General features: G+C 37.1%; 1 protein-coding gene across 3 annotated transcripts in view; it reads right to left on the bottom strand.

Annotated features, from left to right (window-relative positions):
- APLP2 (amyloid beta precursor like protein 2) overlaps positions 1-22,940 on the bottom strand; it is a 92,956-nt gene extending 70,016 nt beyond the window's left edge. For all 3 annotated transcript variants that reach the window (XM_072611599.1, XM_072611600.1, XM_072611601.1), the window contains exon 1: positions 22,663-22,940. In XM_072611599.1, coding sequence (XP_072467700.1) covers positions 22,663-22,764 — 102 coding nt within the window. In that variant the 5' untranslated portion in view covers positions 22,765-22,940. The remainder of the gene's footprint in view (positions 1-22,662) is intronic.
- Positions 22,941-23,244: the final 304 nt, after the last annotated feature.

Below are 23,244 nucleotides of genomic sequence, written 5' to 3'. Positions count from 1 at the left end.
TTTTTGACTAAACAAGAGAGAGAACATTATGAAGTGCAAAATGGATAATTTTGATTACATTGAATTGAAAAGGTTTTGCACAAACAAATCCAATGCAGCTAAGATTAGGAGGGAAGCAGAAAACTGGGAAAGAATTTTTGCCACTCATGTCTGTGATGAAGAGCTCATTTCTAAATATGTAGAGACCTGAGTCAAATGTACAAGAATACAAGTCATTCCCCAGTTGATAAATGGTCAAAGGACATGAACAGTCAATTTTCAGAGGAAGAAATTAAAGCTATCTATAGTCATATGAAAAAATGCTCTAAATCACTATTGATTAGAGAGATGTCAAAACAACTTTGAGATACCACATCACATCTATCAGACTGGCTAACGTGACAAAACAGGAAGATGATAAATGTTGGAGAAGATGTGGGGGTGTTGGAACACTAATTCATTGTTGGTGGAGCTGTGAGCTGATCCAACCATTCTGAAGAGCAATTTGGAACTATGCCCAAAGGGCTACAAAAATGTGCATACCCTTTAACGCAGCAGTATGGCTTCTAGGACTGTATCTCCAAGCGATCACAAAAGTGGGAAAGGGTTCCACATGTACAGAAATCTTTACAGCAGTTCTCTTTGTGGTGTCGCAAAACTGGAAATCAAGGGGATGCCCATAAACTGGGGAATGGCTGAATAAATTGTGGTATGTGAATGTAATAGAATACTATTGTGCTATAAGAAATGATGGACAGGAAGACTTCAGAGAGACCTGGAAAGACTTATATGAACTGATGCTGAGTGAAAGGAGCAGAACCAGAACTTTCTACACACCAATTGCAAGGAATTTTTCTGGTAGACTTAGTACTTCTTTGCAATGCAAAGACTTAAATAATTCCCAGTGGTCTCTTAAGGCAAAATGCCTTTCATATCCAGAGAAAGAACTATGGAATTGGATTGCAGAATGCAGATCGTTTTCTTTTGTATTATGGGTTTTTTTTTTCTGATTTCTCCCATTCATTTTAATTATTCTATGCAACATGAGTAAGGTGAAAATGTATTTAATAAGAATGTATGTGCAGAACCTGTATAAAACTGTATGCAGTTGCAGGGAGGAAGTGAGGAGGAAGTGAGGAGGAAGGGGTTAAGGTAGAGGAAGGAAGGGAAAAAAATCTAAGGTATGTGGAAGTGATCGCAGAACACTGAAAACAAATAAAATAATTTAATTTTTAAAAAATAAACTAATTCATGACATTCTCAAAAAAAATAAAAACTGAAACATTGGTTACTTGTTCCCTAATCTCATCATCCCTTCTACTATCGCTATGAACTGTATATAGGTCATCCCCTGTATTTAAAAAGTGGATTCCCTCTACATCTCTCTACTTGTTGAAATCCTTCTCTTCTACCAATACCAAATGCAGTGTCTTCTTTTCCATGACCTTTGAAGTGACAGCTCTCAATCACTCATGCTTTTTCATTTTGAGTTCTCCTCTACACATCCATTTGTAGTTTGTGAGACAACAAAAGTTAAGTTTCCACAGTAAGTTATTGTTAATTTATGAAGGCATTTAGAATAAGTTAGACAATAAAAAGGTGGACTCAACCAATCAAAAGACAGACAACACAGACCGTGGCCTTCAGAAAACTACAAAGTTTTTGATAAAGGAACCAAATTTACAGCTAGCTAAAAACTAGCCAAGAAAAATGACCTAGAGTTACCTGGAGAAGGCTTTTCTTCACTGTGCTTGCTTAATGAACCCCATGCATATATAAAGCAGATACACCCCGCATAAAATTATCCCTCCATTTTCTCATCATGGGTCCTATGTTAAAACATGTTTGGGAGGGGAAAAAAAAATCACACTAAGGGGGGTTACATAATGGACATGTACAGGAGATGGTGACCTAATGGAGCAAGGACCAAGCCATCTCCTGGTGGGAGGATCTGTCTTGAATTAACAGTATATAACTCATCTTGTTTCTGTACTCAGTGCTCCCTTCTCCTGAAGATAGGGTGGGGCCCTGCTTTGGCCAAAGTGTTCAATTCCTCTGAACTCTGCTGTAATAAATTTTAGTTGATACCTTTTTAGTGTCAAGAGTGTTTCTAACATAGTTCTTGAATCATTTCAGTTGTGTCCAACTCTTTGTGATTCCATTAGGGCATTTCTTGGCAATGATAGTGGAGCAGTTTGGCATTTCCTTCTCCAGGTCATTTTACAGATGAAAAATAGGGTTAAAGACTTTGACTTGCTCAGGGTCACAAAACTATTAAGTGATGGAGGACCATCTCCAGTCGTCCTGATCTATAGCTTGACACTGGACCCAGATCTGGAGGAAGAGAGTGAGGCTGGTGACTCTGCACAACCCTCCCTCACATAAATTCAATCTACTTGCAAGTCATGGCTTCATCTTCCTGATGTCAATTCTTTTCAAGAATGAAGAATAAACAACAAGTGTCTGAGACCAGATGTGAATTCATGAAGATGAGTCTTCCTGACTCTTGGTCAGTGATCTATCCACTGTGCCACCTACCCATTCCTTAACCTTTAATGACATGCCTTGTTGTTATTTATGTCCATTACAATCCAACTAGAGTGGAAGCTCCTTGAAAAGGATTATTATAATCTATACCGTTGTATTCCTAACACAATTATTAAAAATACAATTAAAGCTGACATTTATTTGGTGTCTACTATGTGCCAAGCATTGCACAAAGCACTTCACAAATATTCTTTTTGAAAACATTTGACATAAAATGTTACATATGGTATGGCTATGTATAAAAACATTGAGAAACAGGACTTAACCAATTTGTAAATCAGGTAAGCTCTTCTTCTGCTTCTCATATTTTGACTACTTCCTTATTAATTAATTAGCACAAGAAGATAGGTAGGATATTTTTTAAAAGACATCAGTTTTGTCACTGAATTATTCTAGTAAAAGATTTAATTAGAAAAAATTTGGCTTAAATTTGGATTCAAATTTATAAGGACAAGAGCCATTCCCAAGTTGATTAATGGTCAAAAGATATAAAAAAGACAGTTTTTGAAGGGAAAATATCAAAGAGTATTTATTAACAAAAACATTTAAAGTGCTCCAAAAATCAAAGAAATTAAAATTAAAGCAACAGGAGGTTCCACTATACATGCATCATATTGGTGAAAATGAGAAATGGTTGAAAAGGCTGTAGAAAAATAGATACACTCATAGTGGAGCTAAAAATTGGTCTAATCATTCTGGAAAACAAATTGGAACTATATTCAAAAAGTAATACGCTTTGCATACCTTTGACCAAGCAAAACCTCTACTAGGCATATTCCTCCAAAGAAATTAAAGAGAAAAAAGAACCTATATGTGCAAAAATATTTACATCATAAGAAATGAGAAGGTGGACTTCGGAAAAACCTGATTAAGACTTACATGAAACTGATGTTAAGTGAAGTGAGCAGAGCCAGGAGAACCTTATGCACAGTAACAACAACACTGTGCAATGATCAACTATGACTTAGGTCTTCTCAGCAATACAATGATTTATGACAATTCTGAAAGACTCATGAAAAAATGCTATCCACATCTACAGAAAGAACTATGCTGTCTGATTGAAGGGTGAAGCACACCATTTTCACTTGTTTTTTCTTCTCGTGGTTTTTCCCTTTTTTGTTCAGATTCTCCTTCACAGCATGACTAACGGAAATGTTTACTATGATTGTATATGTATAACCTGTATTAAGACTGCTTGCTGTCTAAGGGAAGGGGGAGGAGGAAGGGAGAAAATAACAGAAACTCAAATTCTTACAAAAGTGAATGTTGAAAACTATCTCTACATGTAATTTAAAAAAATAAAATACTATTAAGTAGAAAGAACATTCATAGCAGTCCTTTCTGTGGTGGAAATTACAGAACATAAATGTAATGGAGTATTATTGAGCTTTGGATAAAGGGGACTACTTAAGAGAAACCTGGGAAGATTTATATGAAATAATGTTGAGCTAAGTATGTAGAATCAGGACAATTTATACAAAAACAACACTGTGAAGACAAAACAACTTGGAAAGACATAGGAGTACTGATTAATGCAGTGAATAACCAAAATTTCAAAGGACTATCTGATGAACCATGTTACCTATTTCCTGAAGAAAAAAAAAAGGTGATAAACTCATGGTGGGCAACAATTAGACATCAGGGAGACATAATCAATACAGTAATCAGTTTTGCTTATCTATGCTTATTTGTTACAAGCTGTTTGTTTTGTTTTTTCAATAGGGGAAGGAGAAAAAAGATAGAAAATACAGATTTTACTTACATGTTAAAAATAAAATTTAATTTGAAATAAAAGAAAGCAATTTGGAAAGATATCCATAAATGAACTACTATATACCCTTTGATCAGCAATACCACTACTAGGCATATACTCCAAAGAGATCAAAAAAGAGGAAAAGGATTTATAAAAGATTTTTGTAGTAACACTTTTGTAGTGGCAAAGAATTAAAACGAACTGAGGTATGGCTGAACAAATTATGGTATGTGAATATAATTAGACATTATTAAAGTATTAAAAATTATGAAAGAGATGGTTTCAAAGAAATCTGGCAAGACTTGCATGAACCAATGCAATGAAGTGAGCAGAACCAGAACATTAACTTATACAGTAACATTACTACAAAGACAAACAACTCTGAAAGACTTAAGAACTTTAATCAATGCATTGATCAACCACAATGGGGTGAAGCATGCTACCTCTTGACTCAATAATGAACTCAAGAAAGAGACAGAGGCATACATTTTCAGGACATGGTCAATGAAGGATTTTGCTTTGCCTGAGCGTTTTGCTTTGTTTTCCACACTCCCAAATGAGAGCTGAATGGAAGGCAAGAAACAATCCTAGACAAGGAAGTTATATGTTAAATTTTTTGTCTACTTTAAAAGAGCAAGCTCTACATAACAGAGATCTGGAGTTTCATGGACAATCCTATCTTATTCCAAACTATATGCTCATTTTATTTGCCATTTAAGATCAGAACAAAAAGAAAATAAAATGTAAAGTTACTTCTAATAATACCTTAATCAAGGATGCTCTCTACGTGTATGTAGATTCTCATAAAAATTACATATAAACATGTACTAGTTATGATTAATGTTCTCTCAGTCACCTTTATTCAGTCATCAGACCTGAATTTCCCCCACCCACACCCTGGAAAACATCTTCCTTTCTTGCAGCTACAATAAGACCACATTACTGAAAATCTTAAAATTTGTTTCACATAGAGCATGGATCTCTTTTTGTGCAAACTTCAGGTAGTCTTTTCTCCATCTTTGTTTTCTTCTGCTTCATTTCCTCTTTCCTTGCAAGTATACCTGCGACTCTGACATTCAAGTCCAAATGTGGTGGCTTCATTGCCCTTGATAGTGAAGTTAGTTATTAAACAAAAAACTTCATTTCAGATGGAAATCAACATTGTAGAGGTGATGAAAAGATAGATACACTAACGTATTTTTGGTACAACCATTTTGACAGGGCAATGTGGAGTGATATAAATAAAGTACACAGCTTATGAACCAGAAATTCCAAAGTGTTTTAAATACATTGTCTCATTTGTTGTCAGACTACCTAAAATTTGAATGCTTTTGCATAAATAAGATCAATAAATACAAAAGTGAAAGAGAAACAGAAGGGGAAAAAATACATTAATGTTACTGATAAAAGTCTAACATCCAAAATATGTAGGGAACTGGCACAAATGATTCCATAAGAGAGAAAGAGGCAAAGGATATTAAGTCTTCAGAAGAACTGGAGACTTTAAATAACCACATGAAAACAAGCTCCAAATACTGAAAATAATAAGAAATGCAAATTTAAAACAACTAATGATGCCATGGGAATAAAGGAGCTTGACAAAGGAGATGTCTAAATACTTTTATTTCAATTATATTTACATAACAATAGAGATAACTTTTAAAATAAAAAACAACGCTGAGGTTTCACCTCACACCATGTAAACTGACCAAGATGACAAAAGATGGAAGCAGTGTTGGAAAAGCTATGGAAAGACAGAAATAATGCACTACTGGTGGAGGTGTTAAGTCTTAACAACAGTTCTGTAAATCAATTTAAAATTACGCAAGAACAGTGATTGAACTGCACACATTCTTTGATTTAGCTCTCAGAACAGGCAATTTCACTTTTGGCTAACTATTTTTTCTTTACATCAAATCTAAAGATGTTTCTTTACAATTTTCACCCATTGTTCCTAGTATAGACCTCTATGACCAAGTAGAATAAGCATAATCATTCATTTGACAGACGCACAAATACATGAGAACAGCTTTCATGTTCCATCTACCCTGCCCCCAGTCTTTTCTTCTCTAGGATAAAAATTCCCAGTTCCCTTAACTAATCTTCATATGAAACTCAGAAACCTTTCTAAAACACTGCACCCAGAACTGAACAGAACATTACAGATGTGGTATGATCACCACAAAATATTATCTATCTCTCAAGCTAAATGGACACAGCCTGCTGAGTCACTGAGCTTGCAGTTCACTTAAACCACCAGATCCCTTTGCAAATAAACTGCTTTGAAATAATTATCCCTTAGTCTCTCCAATCCTAGGTTTCTGTAGCTTAAAAAAAAAAAACACTTTACATACATTTATCCTTATTAAAGCTGTTCTTATTAGATTTGGTACTCTGTTCTGGCCTGTAAAAACCTTTTTAATTCATTTTGGATATCCCTATGTTAGCTATCTTTCCTAACTTTGTGTCAACCAGTACATCTTAATAAGAATGTTTTCCATGCTTTTATCCCAGTCACTGACAAAACTGATCAACAGTACAGGATGTCCTTCCACTATGACAACAAAGTATTAATGACAACTCTTGAGGTCTCTACATTCAACGAGTTCTAAATCCATCTGACTCTACTTGAGCCACATTTCTCCATCTTGTCCTCAAGAATTACTACATCATAATTTTTGCTAACAGCTGGACAAATTATAGTTGTAGCATTCTCTGACACACCAGTCTAGCACGTTAATATTGACAGACCTCTGATGTCAGTCTGTACCATCTCCATCCAAGTTAATCCCAGCCCACCTACATCTTTCTTATCCTCTGAGATTCGAGTCCAGTTCTTCTCACAAAGGACAAGTTCACTATCCAGTTTTTTTAAAAGGATTTATAATTTGAAAATAAAAAGCAGATTAAAGAAGAGTTTTTGAATGGTGAAGGAATGATGTACTTTAAAAGAAACTATCGTTCTTTTAAAAATCTGAATGAATTTAATCCTAAAACACATTAAATTAAGAGGCCTGAAAAGTACAGTGATACAAAAAAAGTCTTAAGCTATGAGGGCTATTAAAAGGGCAAGAATCCCTGGATTATCACTTTAGGGGAAAAGAACTTTACTAAGTATCTAGCAGGATAGTTTGCAACCTGTTAATGTGTGCTTATAATGTTTCCAGTAGCTCTAGCAACAACTTTTTGCTGAGATGCTACTAGTGATATGAGTGAGCAATCCAAGAAAAGATCCCCACTAAGGGAGCTTATGGTTTTAAGATAACCTAAAGGGGATGGCAAAAGCAAGCACTTGCGTCTAACATTGATAATTAAACAATAAGGTAACCATTCCAAAGACGCATATACTTCTGAAGAACAGAACTCTCTTCTGAAGCAAGCTTTCATTATTTCATCATTTCCAGTATGCTATTAGGATTCAAAGGAAAGAATCAGAATATTAACACAAGTGCAGAAAGCCTTCCAAATTCTCCCATAGGTTCCCAAAATGGGCCGTGCTGCCCGCCCGTGGGGGACGCTGGAATGATTAGAGGGAGGAGGAGTAGTAGTGTGGGGTACAACTGGGGGAAGTGAATAAAAATAATGGTTAAGCTGAACCCTGAGGTGGTGGGGAGGGGAGCGAGTTAAGTAATTTTTTTTTAAAGGAGGCAGTAGGCCAAAGAAGTTTGGAAACCTCTGTCTAACCTTGTATTTGCTAAAATTCTAACCCTGCTATTTAGAAAGAATACAGCTAAGACATCCCACTGCTAGATATCTATCCCAAGCAAGTAAATTTTTTTAAAAGTTCTACATTCTACAAAACATAGTGATATTTTTTGTGGTAGCAAAGAATTATAAACAAAGTGGAATCCATCCATTGGCAAACAACATTACTGTGCTGCAGAAATAAGCATGAGGAAGAGAGAACACAGACTTAACATGAACTAAAGCATGTGAAGTGAAATAAGTACAAGGAAAACAACACACAATTATTTTAACAATGTAAATGTAAAAAAATTGTAACAACTGAGCTTACTTTTTCTCCTTTTTTTTAACTATAAAGGATGGCTCCCTAGAAGAAGATGGGTGAAAGGATAAAGTGAGAAATGTAGATGGTATAAAAAAGCAATTTCAATAAAAGTTTTTTTAATCTACTTAATTTTCCTCTAAACACTAATTCCACGAAAAACAAACTGCAATAGCAAAATAAATCACAAACTTTATTGGTAGGTGATACTGTGATTCCTTTACTATCATGATCAATTTCTAAAAATTCACATAACAATTTCTAGAAAATTTAATATTCACTTATTTTCCAAATAGGGACAGGTGAAAATGATACAACTAAAGTGTCCAGTTCCTATAATCTTGCCTTCTCAATGCCTTTGAAAGGGGGGAAAATCACATATTTAGGTAGAGGGAAAAAAACTTAATGATTTCAAATGAAAGTTCACACATGAAACTTACCATACTTACCAAATCAACTACATTTCTTTTAGAAGAAAGAAAATCAATAAACAGCAATATTGCATGATGATCTACTTACTATAAATAACTTAGCTATTCTCAGCAATATAATGATCCAAAACAATTCCGTAGGACTTATGATGAAAGATGCTGTCCATCTCCAAAGAAAGAGCTGGTAGACCCTGAATGCAAATCAAAGATATTTTTTCTATATTTTTCTTGAATTTTTGTGTTTTCTTTCACAGAATGACATACATGGAAATGTGTTTTGCACAACTATACATGTATAAACTATGTCAAATTGCTTGCCTTCTCAACAAGGGCTGAGAGGAAAGAAAGAATTTGGAACTCAAAATCTAAAAAAAAAATTTACATGTAATTGAGAAAAAATTAAACATTAAATAAGATTTTTAAAAAATACTTACTAAGCACCTACTATGTACCAGGCACTGGGCTAAGCGCTGGGGATACAAAAAATATTTACAATTGAGTAGGGGAACAACACACAGACAAATAAATGTAGAAGGCAAACTACACACAGGATAAATAAGAAATAACTAACAGAGGGAAAACACTGGAATTAAGAAGGATTAGGGAAAGATTCCTTAGAAGGTGGAATTTTAGTTGGGACTTCAAGGAAACCAGGGAGGTCAATAGTCAGAGTAGAGGAAGGAAAGCAATTCACACATGGGGGACAGCCAGAAAAAATGCTCAGAGAAGATGAGTGACTTTGGTGGTACAATCCGGAAGCCAGTGTCACAGCGTGTGTTGAAGAGCAGTGTTAAGAAGATTGGAAAAACGTAGGAGTGGGTTAGGTTATGAAGGGCTTCTACAAATTACTTTGAATGCCAAACTGAGCATTTTGCATTCGGTCCTGATGGCAAAAGGAAATCACTGGAAAAAATGAGTTGGGGGGGGGAAGGTGTGTGACATGATCAGATTTGTTTCAGGAAAATCATTTTAGTAGCTGAATAGAGGATGGATTGAAGTAGGTAGAAACTTGAGGCAGGCAGACCCACCAGCAGGCTCTTACAGTAATACAAGTGTGAGGTAATGAGGGCCTTCACTAGAGTGGTGGTAGTGTCAGAGGAGGACAGAAGGGGGTATATTGGGGAGAAGGCCTTAGCTATCTGATTCAAGGCAATTCCAAAGGACTCATGGGAATAATGCTATCCACCTCCAGAGAAAGAGCTGATGAAGTCTAAATTCAGATTGATGCATAATATTTTTCCCTTTATTTTTTTTAACGTGGGTAAAAAACTCAAGTTTTTTTGGTCTCTGTGTTCTTTCACAACATGACTAATACAGAAATATGCTTCGCATGATTGCACATGTATAACCTAAATCCAATTGATTACTGTTGGGAGGGGCAGGGAAAGGAGGGAGACAGAGAACACGGAACTCAAAATGTTAAGAACTGCTTTACATGCAATGGGGAAAAATAATTTTTTTAAAGTCATAGTACCTACTTTAAAATCTATTTTATGCTTTGTAATCTTTCCAAGATTGCAAGCCATGAATGCCGCTTATGAAAAAAATTCAGCCTCTTCAGATCTAATAAACACAACATACACAGCTAAAACTACATGGATATGCTTAATGGGAATTAAAGATGAAACTGCCCTTTCTGAGAAACCCTGAGCACATAGGATGAGAGGGTATAGGCAGGATAGAATTATCATAGGTGAAGGTACTACCAACACTGAGCTCAAAGTTCCATTAATATATTAAAGCATTAGACTGGTATATTAGAGAATGTTAACAGTAATTTTCCCAGGTGTTAGGGAAAAAATAAAATAAATTGACAGAGTTATTCTTGTAAACTAATGGAGAACTGAGATGGAGAGTCAAACGCCAGTTTTCCTAAGTTGCCAGAAGTAACAGTAATAATAATAGTTCACAACTTTTATAGCACTTTACAACTCATCTCTACATCATTTGAGTTGGTAATAAAATATTATTGCCCATAATTTAGATGTCACAGAATCTCATACTGGGAAAGGACCTCAGAGGTCCACCTGTATCTGATCAAAAATTCCCTATACATTGTCCATAAGCATTATCTTGAGCATCTCTAGAAAAAGGAAACTTACTACCTTCCCAATGCGGGCCAGTTGCCTAATTGTTATTAAGTTTATCTTTCTATTTAGCAGGTATATGGTTCTCCAATTTCCAATATTACTCCTGGTTCTGTCCTTTAGGGCCAAACAGAAAAATTCCAATTTCTATTTTACCTGATAGCTTTCACGGATACTTGGGGAGGATTATCAAGTGTTTCACTCTACTACCCTTCCAAATCTTCTCTGCTCCAGGAAAACAATCCTAGTTCCTTCAACTAATCCTCAAACTGTATAAACATGTAGGCCCTTAGCCATCCACCATCCTCTGTATATTTTCCAGTTTATCAATATACTTAGGAAGATATGGCACCTAGAACTAAATGCAGTACTGCAGAGGTGGTCTGATTAAGCACGGTAGAGACTTCATTCTAGAGAGTATACCTCTTAATGAAAATAATGAAATATGCCCTTAGGTCATATAGGATATGACAAAGTTAGGACTCTGGCCTAGGTCTTCTTATTCCAATTCTAGTATTCTTCCCTTCAAACTAGCTTCAAAAATATATATATATATGAGAAAACATACACATATATATAGCCACCAAAGCTTGACATGCACACCATAGACAGAATAGTGACCATGGACAAATCACTTAACATCTGTATGCCTTTATTTCCTCGTTGGTATTAACAGATGTATATGCTGATTTACAGACCTTGTATGTGTCAATCATTATTCTGTCTCTTATGAAGTAGTACTTAATAAATACTTACTAGATTAAACTAAAACATGGTTTCCAATCCAAAAGAAATCTTAGATGGATAAAAAATATTTATTAAAACAGATGAATATTTTTTAAGTTCTCATCACTATCACTTTAGACTATGCAACATAATAATTAGCAGGGCTGATCAGATTTAAATTGAAATGACTGTATAGCCTGGAAGGTTAAAGAATCTAAAAATATACTAATACTGAAATAGCATCAATATAATGAGAAATCTTGTTTTCAATTAGACTTTGTAAACAAGGCTAAATCTCATGATAAACTGACTTTAAAGATCTAAATTATATGAATTACATTACTTGCCCTAGTCTACAGTTTGATTTGTATACCACAAATTAAAATTAGTGGAATTCTTTATAAATTCAACCAAAATCTGTGAAGAAAAAGAACTAAGGCTAATTAGAATGAAATAATTTAAGGGCAAATGACATGGAAAACCTTTTACTCTTGTCTATCATGCAAAAAATCTAAACATACAGGAAAGCATGCAATAAATGTTTGTTATGATAATCATCAATTGCTTCAGACTTTGGTTCCCAGGAAGTCTGACAAAATGATTCAGGGGTCCTTAGCACTAAAATTCTTCAATTTCATGAATGTAAGTATGTTCCAAAAGTTCATTTGCAAGTACAAATCTAAATAAGTACAAGTCTAGATTTTGGGTCCTGGAGTAAATTTAGGATCATAAATGCAGGATGTAAGAAAAGAACAATTTCTTTTACCTCCTAGTATTGATGTTGTCACCTCAACTAGGTGTTAGGCAGAAAAGAAGATGAGTGAGTTAATCTACACAGATATTTTAAATGATGGATAGTCCCTTCAGCTTCTAGAGGCAAGAGCATTTAAAAAAGATGGTGTTCACCAAACCTAAAGATGATAAACTAAAAAATTATGTCAGCAAGGGTAAAAGCATTTAGGGGCTTGTAAAGATTCTCTATACACAGTAACAGCCACATTGTGTGTTGACTGACTTTGATAAACTTAGCTCTTCTCAGCAATGCAAGGACCTAAAACAATTCCAAAAGACTCACGACAAAAAAATGCCATCCACATCCAGAGAAAGAACTATGGATTCTGAATACAGATTGAAGGATACTATTTGCTCTTTTTTGTTCTGTTTTTTCTTTCTCATGGTTCCTCCCATTCATTCTAATTCTTCTATACAACACGACGAATATGAAAATATGTTTAATAAGAAAGAGGACGGCACACTGTCTTGGGGAGGAGTAAGGGAGGGAAGCATAGAAAATTTAAAACTTGCAGAAGTAAACGTTGAAAAATACAATAAATTAAATTTCTTTTTAAAAAATAAGATTCTCTAAAAAGTTGCTCTTGCTTTCACAACAGCTTTTCTTTCATAATACTGGAACCCACAAATAGAACTTTTGCACAAAGTTTTGCCACAACTCTCTGAGTGGCAGAAAGCAAATATTTATTTAATTGTGCCATTTAGCATGCAAGTGATTTATAAACCAGGTATAGCTTTCTACCATCAGCTCAAAAAACCTAGTCATTTCATCTTAATCAGGATCAAGTGTTCAATTCACCTTAATACAAAACCCTGTATACAAAAATGGGGGAAAGCCCTTGCCCTCAGAGTTCGTTATATTGGGAGCTATAAAGTAGACTTGTAGGGTACCCAAATGCAAACCAGTGACAAAACAGGACTCACTGAGATGACTGAAGACATCTTGGTGAATGAGTAACTATGGATTTGAATCATACTTTTACAATGAGTCTATAAAAGAGGGCAAAATAAAAGCTGTCAGTTTTGAGTTGAGGAGAAAGGAGGAGAAGTATGAACACAGATCCGGATTTCTAGATATTGATTGTCTTTCTGCATAACTCAACAGAGGATGCTGCCAGAGAGGCAGGAGGAATAAAGCTTCTAAGACTGAGAAATGGCAGCTGCTAGGGCAGTGGAGGGGTTCAAGAGTTCAGTTATGCAGAAGCCCAAGAGATGGCAGTCCTGATAAGATTTCGTGTATGGTGGATCAAACATTGGCACCAACACTGGAAAAACAGCAAGAGTTGCAGAGCACTGAGCTATAATCAAAACATGGACTTTGCCTTTCATTCAAAGACATTGTGTAGACGTAGGTCTAACTGGAAGGAGTTTGTCTATCAATCCCCAAATCCATTTCCCTTTCCTGGAGAGTTCAATCCCTTAGGGTAGTATGGGTAAAACTGTAAGGATGAAGGAAGGTCTACAGATAAATGCCTGGGATAAAAAATGGAGCTCTAGAATGTGAGAGGTTGACTGAGTCTCTCCTGAGAGAAGAAACCAGAGAAACCAAACACTGAGGATCATACAATAAGGCTAAAGGCTTGCAATGTCTTTAGGGTAGCAAAGAAGGAGAGTGGACTGACAGGCACCTGAGTCCATTGTGGTTTTAGGCATTGTTTCTGTGGGGTGAAATAAAGTTGTCCAGTACTGACAGGCATTATTACTGAGTGTACTGAATGCTTTCAAAAGATCTGAAGTCCTCATTTCTAAAATATATAGAGAACTGAGTCAAATTTACAAGAATTCAAGTCATTCCCCAATTGATAAATGGTCAAAGGATATAAGAACAGGCAGTTTTCAGAGGAAAAAATTAAAGCCATCTATAATCATATGAAAAAATGCTCTCAATTACTATTGATTAGAGAAATGCAAATCAAAACCCTGAGATTCCACATTATACCTATCAGATTGGCTAACAGGACAAAACAGAAAAATGATAAATATTGGAAAAGATGTGGGAAAGTTGAAACACTAATTCATTGTTGGTGGAGTTGATCCAACCATTCTGGAGAACAATTTTAAACTATGCCCAGAGGGCTATAAAAATGTGCATACCCTTTTACCCAGCAATACCACTTCTAGGGCTGTATTCCAAATAGATCATAAAAATGGGAAAAGGACCCACGCATAAAAAATACTTACAGCAGCTCTTTTTGTGGTGGCCAAAACCTGGAAATTGAGAGGATGCCCATCAATGGGGGAATGGCTGAATAAGCTGTGGTATGTGAATGTAATGGAATACTACTGTGTTATAAGAAATGATGACCAGGAGGACTTCAGAAGAACCTGGAAAGATTTATATGAACTGATGCTGAGTGAAGTAAGTAGAACCAGGAGAACATTATACACAGTAAGAGTCACAGTGTTCTAAGACTGTATCTAATAAACTTAGCCCTTCACGGAAATGCAAAGTCTTAAAACAATTTCCAAGGACTCAAGATAGAAAATGACATCCGTATCTAGAGAAAGAAATCTGGAGTCTGAATACAGAGCCCCACAGGACTATTTTCTTGTTTTGTTTTTCTTTCTCATGGTTCCTCCCATTGGTTCTAATTCTTCTATACAACATGACTACTGTGAAAATATGTTTAATAGGAATGATGTAGAGCCTATATCAGATTGCATGCTGTCTTGGGGAGGGGGGAGGAAAGGCGAGAAATTTTAAAACTTATGGAAGTGAATGTTGAAAACCAACAAAAAACTTAAAAAAAAAAATTGAGGCCCTTTTACCAGAATCTGTAGAAATCTAGACAAAAGCTATGTTCTGGAACTCTGGGTGGGAATCAATAAGCCTATCTCTGAAGATCCCAAAGAACAACACCTCCCCAGGGTTGAAAATGAGTAATTTAACGTGAAACTTACATTTATAAGACAAGAGCTTGAGGTTCTGGGTGTGATACAAATAACTAAATACCAGGTAATTTAAGAGGGGGAGGGGGAATGGAGAGATAAGGATTCTAAAAAAGGAAGAGATAATACCTAAGCCTTAAAGAGGAAAAGGGTGGGAGAGGTTAAGTATTATCAGGCTGGATATATAGTTTGGAAAGAAGGTAATTAAAGGGGAGGCTGAGAAGGTATTTTATCCATTAAACTAATAAAGAAATCACGCAAGGCTAACAGTCACATCCATGACAATAGATAGCCTTCACTTTTTAGCTAGAAAAAACCTCTGAGTATTTCAATATTTTGCTCTACTGAGTTTTTAAAGTCTTTCATAACCTGGCCCCTTTCCTACCTTTTCTAGCTTTCTTACAGTCTTTACTCCCCTCAGAATATCTCCACAATTAATTCCATATTTTTGTTTGGATGTATTTGTTTGCATGTTGTCTTCCCCCATTGGTTTCTTGAGGGTAGAGGTGTTTTTGCCTTTCTTTGTATTCTCAATGACTAATTAGCATAATGCCTGGTACACAGCAGGTGCTTAATAAATGTCAACCCACACCCATGTACAACTACCTCCCAATTAATTACCCAGGTGCATAACTTCACTTTCTGAGTACCTCTTCTTATACTTAGTCCAAATTATCCATTGTTCAAGAACACTAAACTAAGCTCAGGCAAGATGGTTAGTTAATAGGCTAGCTGGGCTAAATTCATGTGTGGCCTTGATAATCATTTAATATAAATTTTTCACTTTAATAAGGGCCCAAGCCTGAACTAATCAATCAGACTGCTTTGCTCTAAAAGTGCCCTTTACTGTGTCAGCAATTTCAAAGACCTGTTTATGACAGGATGCCTACAACCAGAGTAGTGGGATTTTTCCTTATCTTGTATCACAGAGACACATGCTATACAGAAGAAAGCTGGATATCCAGGAATCATAAATTCCAACTGACACTACTTTGTTAATTGTCTTGTCTCACTAAATTTACAACTTATTCAACTAAGAAAGCTCCTTTCTCACAGTAAAGTGCATTTAAGCTTGGTCATTCTTCCATCAGGCAGTCAGAAGTTTTTCTGGCTCCATGATCATGTAATCACTAGCTTAAAGGGAATAAACTGTATGCATTTAGCCTGTTTGCCTTTTCTTAACCAAACTTTCAGGTCGACAGCCTCAACATCTTTGAAGTATTTTAACCATCATTTCAGCTAATGACGGGGCAGCTAGGTGAAGTTGTGGATTTCATGCCAGCCTGAAGTCAGAAAGACTGACATTTCACCAAGATCAAATCTGGCCTCAGACACTTATTAGTTGAGTGCCTCTGGGCAAGTCACTTAAACCTGGTTTGCCTCAGATTCTTCATCTGTAAAATGAGCTGGAGAAGGAAATGGCAAACCACTCCAGCATCTTTTCCAAGAAAACCTCAAAAGGGGTCACAGAGAGTCAAGACATGACTGTAACAATTGAACAACTGCTAATGATTTACCAATCTCTTAAATTATCCATGTTCCTTGAAGAAGAACCATGTATCTCGCACCAGTATCTAGCAGTTGAGAAGTCATTACCTTCTTCCCACCCCAATGCTAATGTAACCTCTGAATTCAAATTCATATAGGCTGAAGCAATCATACTAAGTTATGAACTTATTTCTCACTTTGGAGAAACACTGTTGAATGCAAGCATCTCTGCAGAAAAATATTTTTTAAGCCACAAATATTTATCAACTTTAATTCAATACAAATACAAGGTAAAGTTAAAGGTAAAGTCTAGGTGATTAACAGATGCCACCATCCACAAGCCTATGTAGTAGTTAAAGTATCCTGTAATAAAACTCAGGAAACCTTGGCTCAATGTCAGAAGAGAAATGCAAACTCATCTCTCAAATGACAAAAAAGAATCTAGGATTTACAAAAAGGAAAAAATTTTAAATGGCTTAAAAATGTCATGCAAAATAGATGGATACAATGGAGTAAATATAAGTGGGGTATCAAGATTTTGAGTCAAATTTTGATCCTGAGTGAACCTGGTCAATTCTCTTAACCTCTTATATACACTTGTCCTAAAGTACTAGGATCCTAAAGTTTAAAAAGTTAATCATTATTAAACCAAGAAAGAATTCAAATGCTAATAGATGGAAGAAAACAAGCCAGAGGTCAGTTAGCCCAGAAATCTCTGGCTTCTATTTATAGCACTCTATTGACACTACTACTAGTAGCTTTTTCACAAATACTAAAAAAGGGGTGAATAAAATACTTAAGGAAGGGCCACCAGAAGCCTGGGGTGCTAGTTTGAGATGACCTGCTTCATTTTCTGCCTGCTTTTTCATTTTTCTTGTTTTCTTGTTTTCTTTTACAACATATGAATATGAAAATGTTTTGCATGACTTCACATGTATTATATATTCGATTATATGATATATGATATACATTTTATCCATCATTTATAATCCATTGCCTTTCTGAAGGGGTAGGGGAGGGAAAACAATTTGGTACTCAAAATTCTTAAAAAGGGAATGTAACATTTTTACATGTAATTTGGGAAATATTTAATGAAATAAATAAAAATGTATTTTAAAAAGACTGCCTGTGTTACTTTCTATCTTCCTCCCAAAAGGTTTAAATCATTAAAAATTGGATTGGAGAAAAATCCATGTATTTAGGACAGTCATTTTAATAGCATCACAACATGCATAAAAGTAATTTCAGAATTTACTAACATCTCTTCATTGAAGTTATTTCTCTCAAAAGCTTTAGAACAATTTCTGTTACATTTTTTTTAAGGTCGGAAGTTTTTATAGTTGGATACTTTTTACATTTTTACTCCCCTTATAATAATAAAACTATAAAATTGAGCTAGATGTTTTCTAATTTTTAACTTTAGTTACTGAGCTTTTGGACCCAATATTTTGACTTGGTAAATTATGAGCTTTAAAATTCAGTGCTGAATATTACATAACACAGTAGTAATAGATTACACATTTCTAGCATTTGAGGTTTTTAGTTATCCTAAACAAAGAGCTATCCATATTTTGGAAGAGTCTTACTAATGTAAAACTACATAGATAAATGTAGTTCATATTCTGAAAGGTATTATGAGATAAGCTCAAAAACCTTTTAAAAATGGGTCTACGAGAGCATCATCACCTGACTACTTCATTACCCACTAGACAGTAAGCCTTTTCAGGGCAAGTATCTCCCATCACTTAGCATAACAGAAGCAACTAGCTCAATATACATAGATTTAATTGAATTGATGAGATCATCTAGTAAAAAAAATTCCCCTTAGGAGTAAATGTTTGTAGTACTTGCTACAAATTAGTAGTTCAAATGATAGATAAAAGCAATTTCTGTTTGAACATATCTGAATGTACTCTTTGAATCTATACAAAAAAAAAAATCAAGAAATACTGTACTAAATACATTTAAGCCTCAAAGTGATCTATTTCATTTCACTAAAAATCTACCTCTACACAAATTGAGTTGCACTCAACAAAGATCTACTATCTATCTATCTATAGGAACTGAGTTGTATTTAGTGATTTATGTTTGTTTTGTATAAAAGGCTCAGGATACCAAATTTGTTTTATTTCTAGAGTTCTTACAGATAAAACACATAAAGCTAGAAAGATAAGGAGGCAGTATGATATGTAAAGAGCACTGAATGGATCCTGGCCCTACTTAGTCACTAAATTCTCTAACCTTTTTGAGCTTAAGTCTTAATCTATAAAGGATAACAAAAACACACCTGCTGTATCACCTACATCCCTCCAATGGCTTGGTGGTATGTAAGAAATTAAATAGAGGGTAGTGAGGAGCCATTGTCTTTCATACTTCTTCCCCATCTCCATCAGAAGAAGTTTGATCTTTGAAAATGTAGGATTCAGACAAGTTAAAACTCAATTGTTCTTTATTTTAGCACTTCAGTTTTAGCACTTAATATATTTTAAGCAAAATATTAGTCAAAAATTTTAAAAGGAATTTAAATCAAATGTGAATGTGTAGTAAAGCTAATTAATTACATCTCAAAATGCTACAAACATGCCTGAAATATAAATTTAAAAACTCATCATTTACCAAGTCAAAAGTCAAAAAGTTCAATAAATAACAGTTAAAAATAAGAAAACATCTACTGGGGGGAGGGTAAAGATGCAAAAGGTATACAACCATTAAAACTGCTGTTAAAAAAAATGTAACAGACATTTCTAAAAGCTTGAAGGAAATAACTCTTCAATGAAGGGCATTTGTAAATTTAGGATACCGCATTCTGAAATTATTTTTATACAGCACTGTGATGTGTTTTTAACGACACTGCCCCCTAAGTAAGCGTGTACTTTTCTCTCCAAATCATAATTAAAGAAGACACTCTTATACTGTTGTTTTAGGCATTCCAAAACAAGGCTGACCTCCTCTCTCCACAACACTATTTTCATATTTGGATTCTTAATGTCCTGGAAGTTTTTTATCAAAACTATCACCTGCTTTCAAATGTGAGAAAGGAAACCAGCTTTCTGATTCCAGAGGGAACCCTATGTGAGGTCAGTTTCAACCTAGTATCCAGATTGTCAAATGGGAAGATGAAAACTACCTTGTGTCGGATGTAAAAGAGGAAGTGACCTACAGGCAGAAGATGTTTTTCAACAGGTGTAAGAGATTAATTCAGACGTCACCAAGCAACGCTAAAAGTTTTCCAACCAATAATTCTGTGCCAAGCAACCTGATCGGGGCTTTGGCCTGAATACCTTCTGAGAGTCTTAATAAGGACTCTTGCTATGTTCAGAACTTCCAAAGACTTTCTCAATTAAGCTTCCTTTCAACCTTAAGTTCCAAGGTATAGAAATTCTCTTTATATGCAGGCAGATGAAAGAATCAAATTCTTTCAATGAGGGTTTAATTAATGTAACTTCTCCTAAACAAAAACTGAAAGATAATTTTTTAAGTAGCATTTAAACGATGGTCCCAAGTAGTAATACCTTTCTCTTTTGTTTTGTTTTAATTAATTGCTCCTTTTATATCTTTACCCTATTGATGAATTTAATAAGAGGACAACTAATTCTCACTACTTGCTCTTTTTACTCTTTAAAAGCACTAAAATTTCTTTAAAATGCATGACAGTTCAACATTTTGCTTAAAAATGTTTAAAATGTATGCTAAAATTCATAAAAGCATTGAATTTTAATTCCTTTGAGATGAAGGGTTTGCAAAAATTAAATTAAAAGGTTTGGGGGGGGTTAAATTTTGAAAGACAATAGCTATTCACACACCCTCTTTACTTAATTTCTTATCTACCAACAAGTTAACTCCTGCAGAAAACCAAATCCCAACCTAGGCAGGATTCCTTTACCACTTCTCCCAGTCCCACCCTCCACTCCAGCCATTTCCCTAATCAAATTTTTTTCTCCAGCAAAACCACAGAGAAAAAAAATCACAAAAGTATATCTTTTTGTTTCTCGGAGACATGATGCACTAAAACGTTCAACACACAATTATTTCCGAATGGATATTTATTAAAGATATAGGTTTTAATATGTAACTGAATTAGTTTTAGCTGTGAAAATAAGTAAATGTTTTCTTTTGGAAAAAGATATATTTTAACTGGGATTCTTTCATAGGAAAACGTAAGCTAATGCTAAACTTATTCAAAACGAGCCTTACATTTCAACCACGAATGTAAAGGTCAACTCAAATTTTTTAAAGTAGTGAAGAGAAACGTGAAGTCAACAACTACACAAGAAAACACATTCCAGTGTAGCAGTTCAAACACTATTTCAAGAACCCGATTATTTATAAAGTCCCACATCTCACTTGGCAACCTAAGGTTTACATAAACTAGCAAACTCATGACCACACTGCAGATTCTTTAAAGAATCAAAAGTTCTGCATGTTCCAGTGGCTTGAATTATTTCTGAATAAACCACGAAATTAAAAGTTACCGAGCAAAACCTTATAGAGATTTTACAGCTCACCTCAGGTTCAGAATGACTTTTGGTACGTAAATAAAATACTAGAGGGAAATGAGCTGAGGCTTTAAGACTCACAAAATAGACCCCTCATTTCTCTAAAGTGGACAAACGTCTGCGGGTAGGCAATCCTCCCTCGCGTAGGTGTTTAAACACCTAACACACCTAGGCGAGGGAAGATCACAGACGCTTATTCCGTTTAGCAAAGGTGTTTCCTTGCTTATTAGATTCAGATAAACAGGTCAGTAACAAAATTTCTCCGAAAGGTCTGTCAGCAGAGGCGGTGACTTTACATTTAAAGAGAAAAAAAAGGAAGGGAAGACTCCCCTAATTAAGCAGAAATCCATGGGAAGCAGCAAAGCAGAAGGAAATTGACACGCATCCTCGGAGCGCAGCCCCAGCCTTCCTAGAATCCAACCCCGAACCTCTTTTCACGCCCTGGCATCAAGGTTACTTTAAAATTAAAAAAAAAAGGACAATAAACCAGGAAATCCGGATCAGGAAACCCACCTAGCCAAGCTGGAGGCTTCATCCACTGCCTCGTTTTCCAGTGGGGAATCCCCCTTGCCTCACCCTGGTCATACACAGAAGACTGTACGAATTTTTAGGATCCTGGAAGAAAGGCGCTCGCTCTCCCTTTCAGCGTTATCCTAGCCCAAGATTTTATTTGTAACAGGATGTGGGGGGGTGGGGGGGCGAGGGAACCAAACCACCAAGGGCACCTCTCACTTAGAGTCTCCCACTTTACCTCCCCCCCTCCAGGGACGGCAGTCACACAAAGGTCTGGAAGCTGCAGTCCCAGATGAACAGCAATCGCCTTAGCCAAGACGGCTAAGCCGCAAAAATACTCGCCAGGGAGAGGCACGCATATTCCTGCGGGAGGGAGAGAAGGAGGAGGGAGCGCCACGGGGGATCTCCGGGGAATTGGGCAAAGTGGGGGGGGCAAAAAGGGTGGGTGCAGGTGAGGGAGGGAGAGTGAGCGCGCCCTCTCCCCACCTTCCTCACCTGCGACAAGGGAGGGGTGCCTTCCACACGCGCGCGCCCCCTCCCTCGCCTTTCTGCACACACCCCCCCTCGATGCCTTTCATTTGGCCTCTGCAGCGGAGGAGCCGACCGACCTCCAGCACCGAGCACTGCGCCAAGGAGGAGGAGGAGGAGGAGGAGGGAGGCGAGCGGGGGAAGGACTGGCCCCGCTCTGCAGCACCCGACCCTCTCCATCACGGGGACTCCATCCATCGGTGGGGGGGTGGGGAGGAGATCGGCGTGGGTTCGTCCCCGCCCCCATGCACACGCAGGCCTCCCTCAGGAGTGGAAAGGAGGGCAGCCCCCCCGGGGGCGAGCCCGCGGCCCCCCAACCCCCGCCCAGCAAACCCACTCTCCACACCCTCGGAAGGCAGCAGGGGGCAGGGGAGAAGGGAGCGAGGGTCGGTGCTCGGGCCCGCGAAGGCAGGGAAGGAGCACCCACCTCGATATAGCCAGTCACAACGGCCGGGGGCGCCATGAACCCCAGCAGCACCAGAAACAGGAGTCTGCCCGCTGCGGCGGCCGTCCTCGCTGCCGCCGCCATCCCCTCGCCGAGGTTCTCTCGCTCCCAGGCTCAACCCACCACACCGCAAGGAGGACAGCCGACCAGGGGGACCTGTACCTCAGCGGCTCACAAGCGACTGAGCCCAGTCCGCCGCCGCCCCGGGGGTTTTACACCAACCGGAACTGACTTCACAAAACCACGCCCACCCTCTTTCTAGGTGCCCAATGCTTGGGGCCCGGAGTTAGCCCAGAGTCCGCCCCCCTCCTGCCCTGAAAAGCCAATCAGAGAAGCAGGCGACGGGGAGGCCCGAACCGACTCCTCCTCCACTACAGGCTGTTCCCGCCCCCGCTCCCGCCCCTCCTTTACATAGAGGTGGTCCTGCCAACCTCCCAACCCTTGCTGTAGAGTCGTGGGACTGGGGCTGGGGTGCAGGTGGGGGCATTTTCAAACAGTGACTTAAAGTATTGACTCGCTAGCCGCAGATAAACCGCAACAAGCTGTAGGACAGGTGACCCCCCC

Source organism: Notamacropus eugenii, chromosome 5 (assembly GCF_028372415.1).
Source record: "Notamacropus eugenii isolate mMacEug1 chromosome 5, mMacEug1.pri_v2, whole genome shotgun sequence".
In the NCBI taxonomy this organism is placed as follows: Eukaryota; Metazoa; Chordata; class Mammalia; order Diprotodontia; family Macropodidae; genus Notamacropus; species Notamacropus eugenii.
The sequence above is the reverse complement of the archived record's forward strand: the minus strand, read 5'-3'. Positions and strand labels throughout refer to the sequence as shown.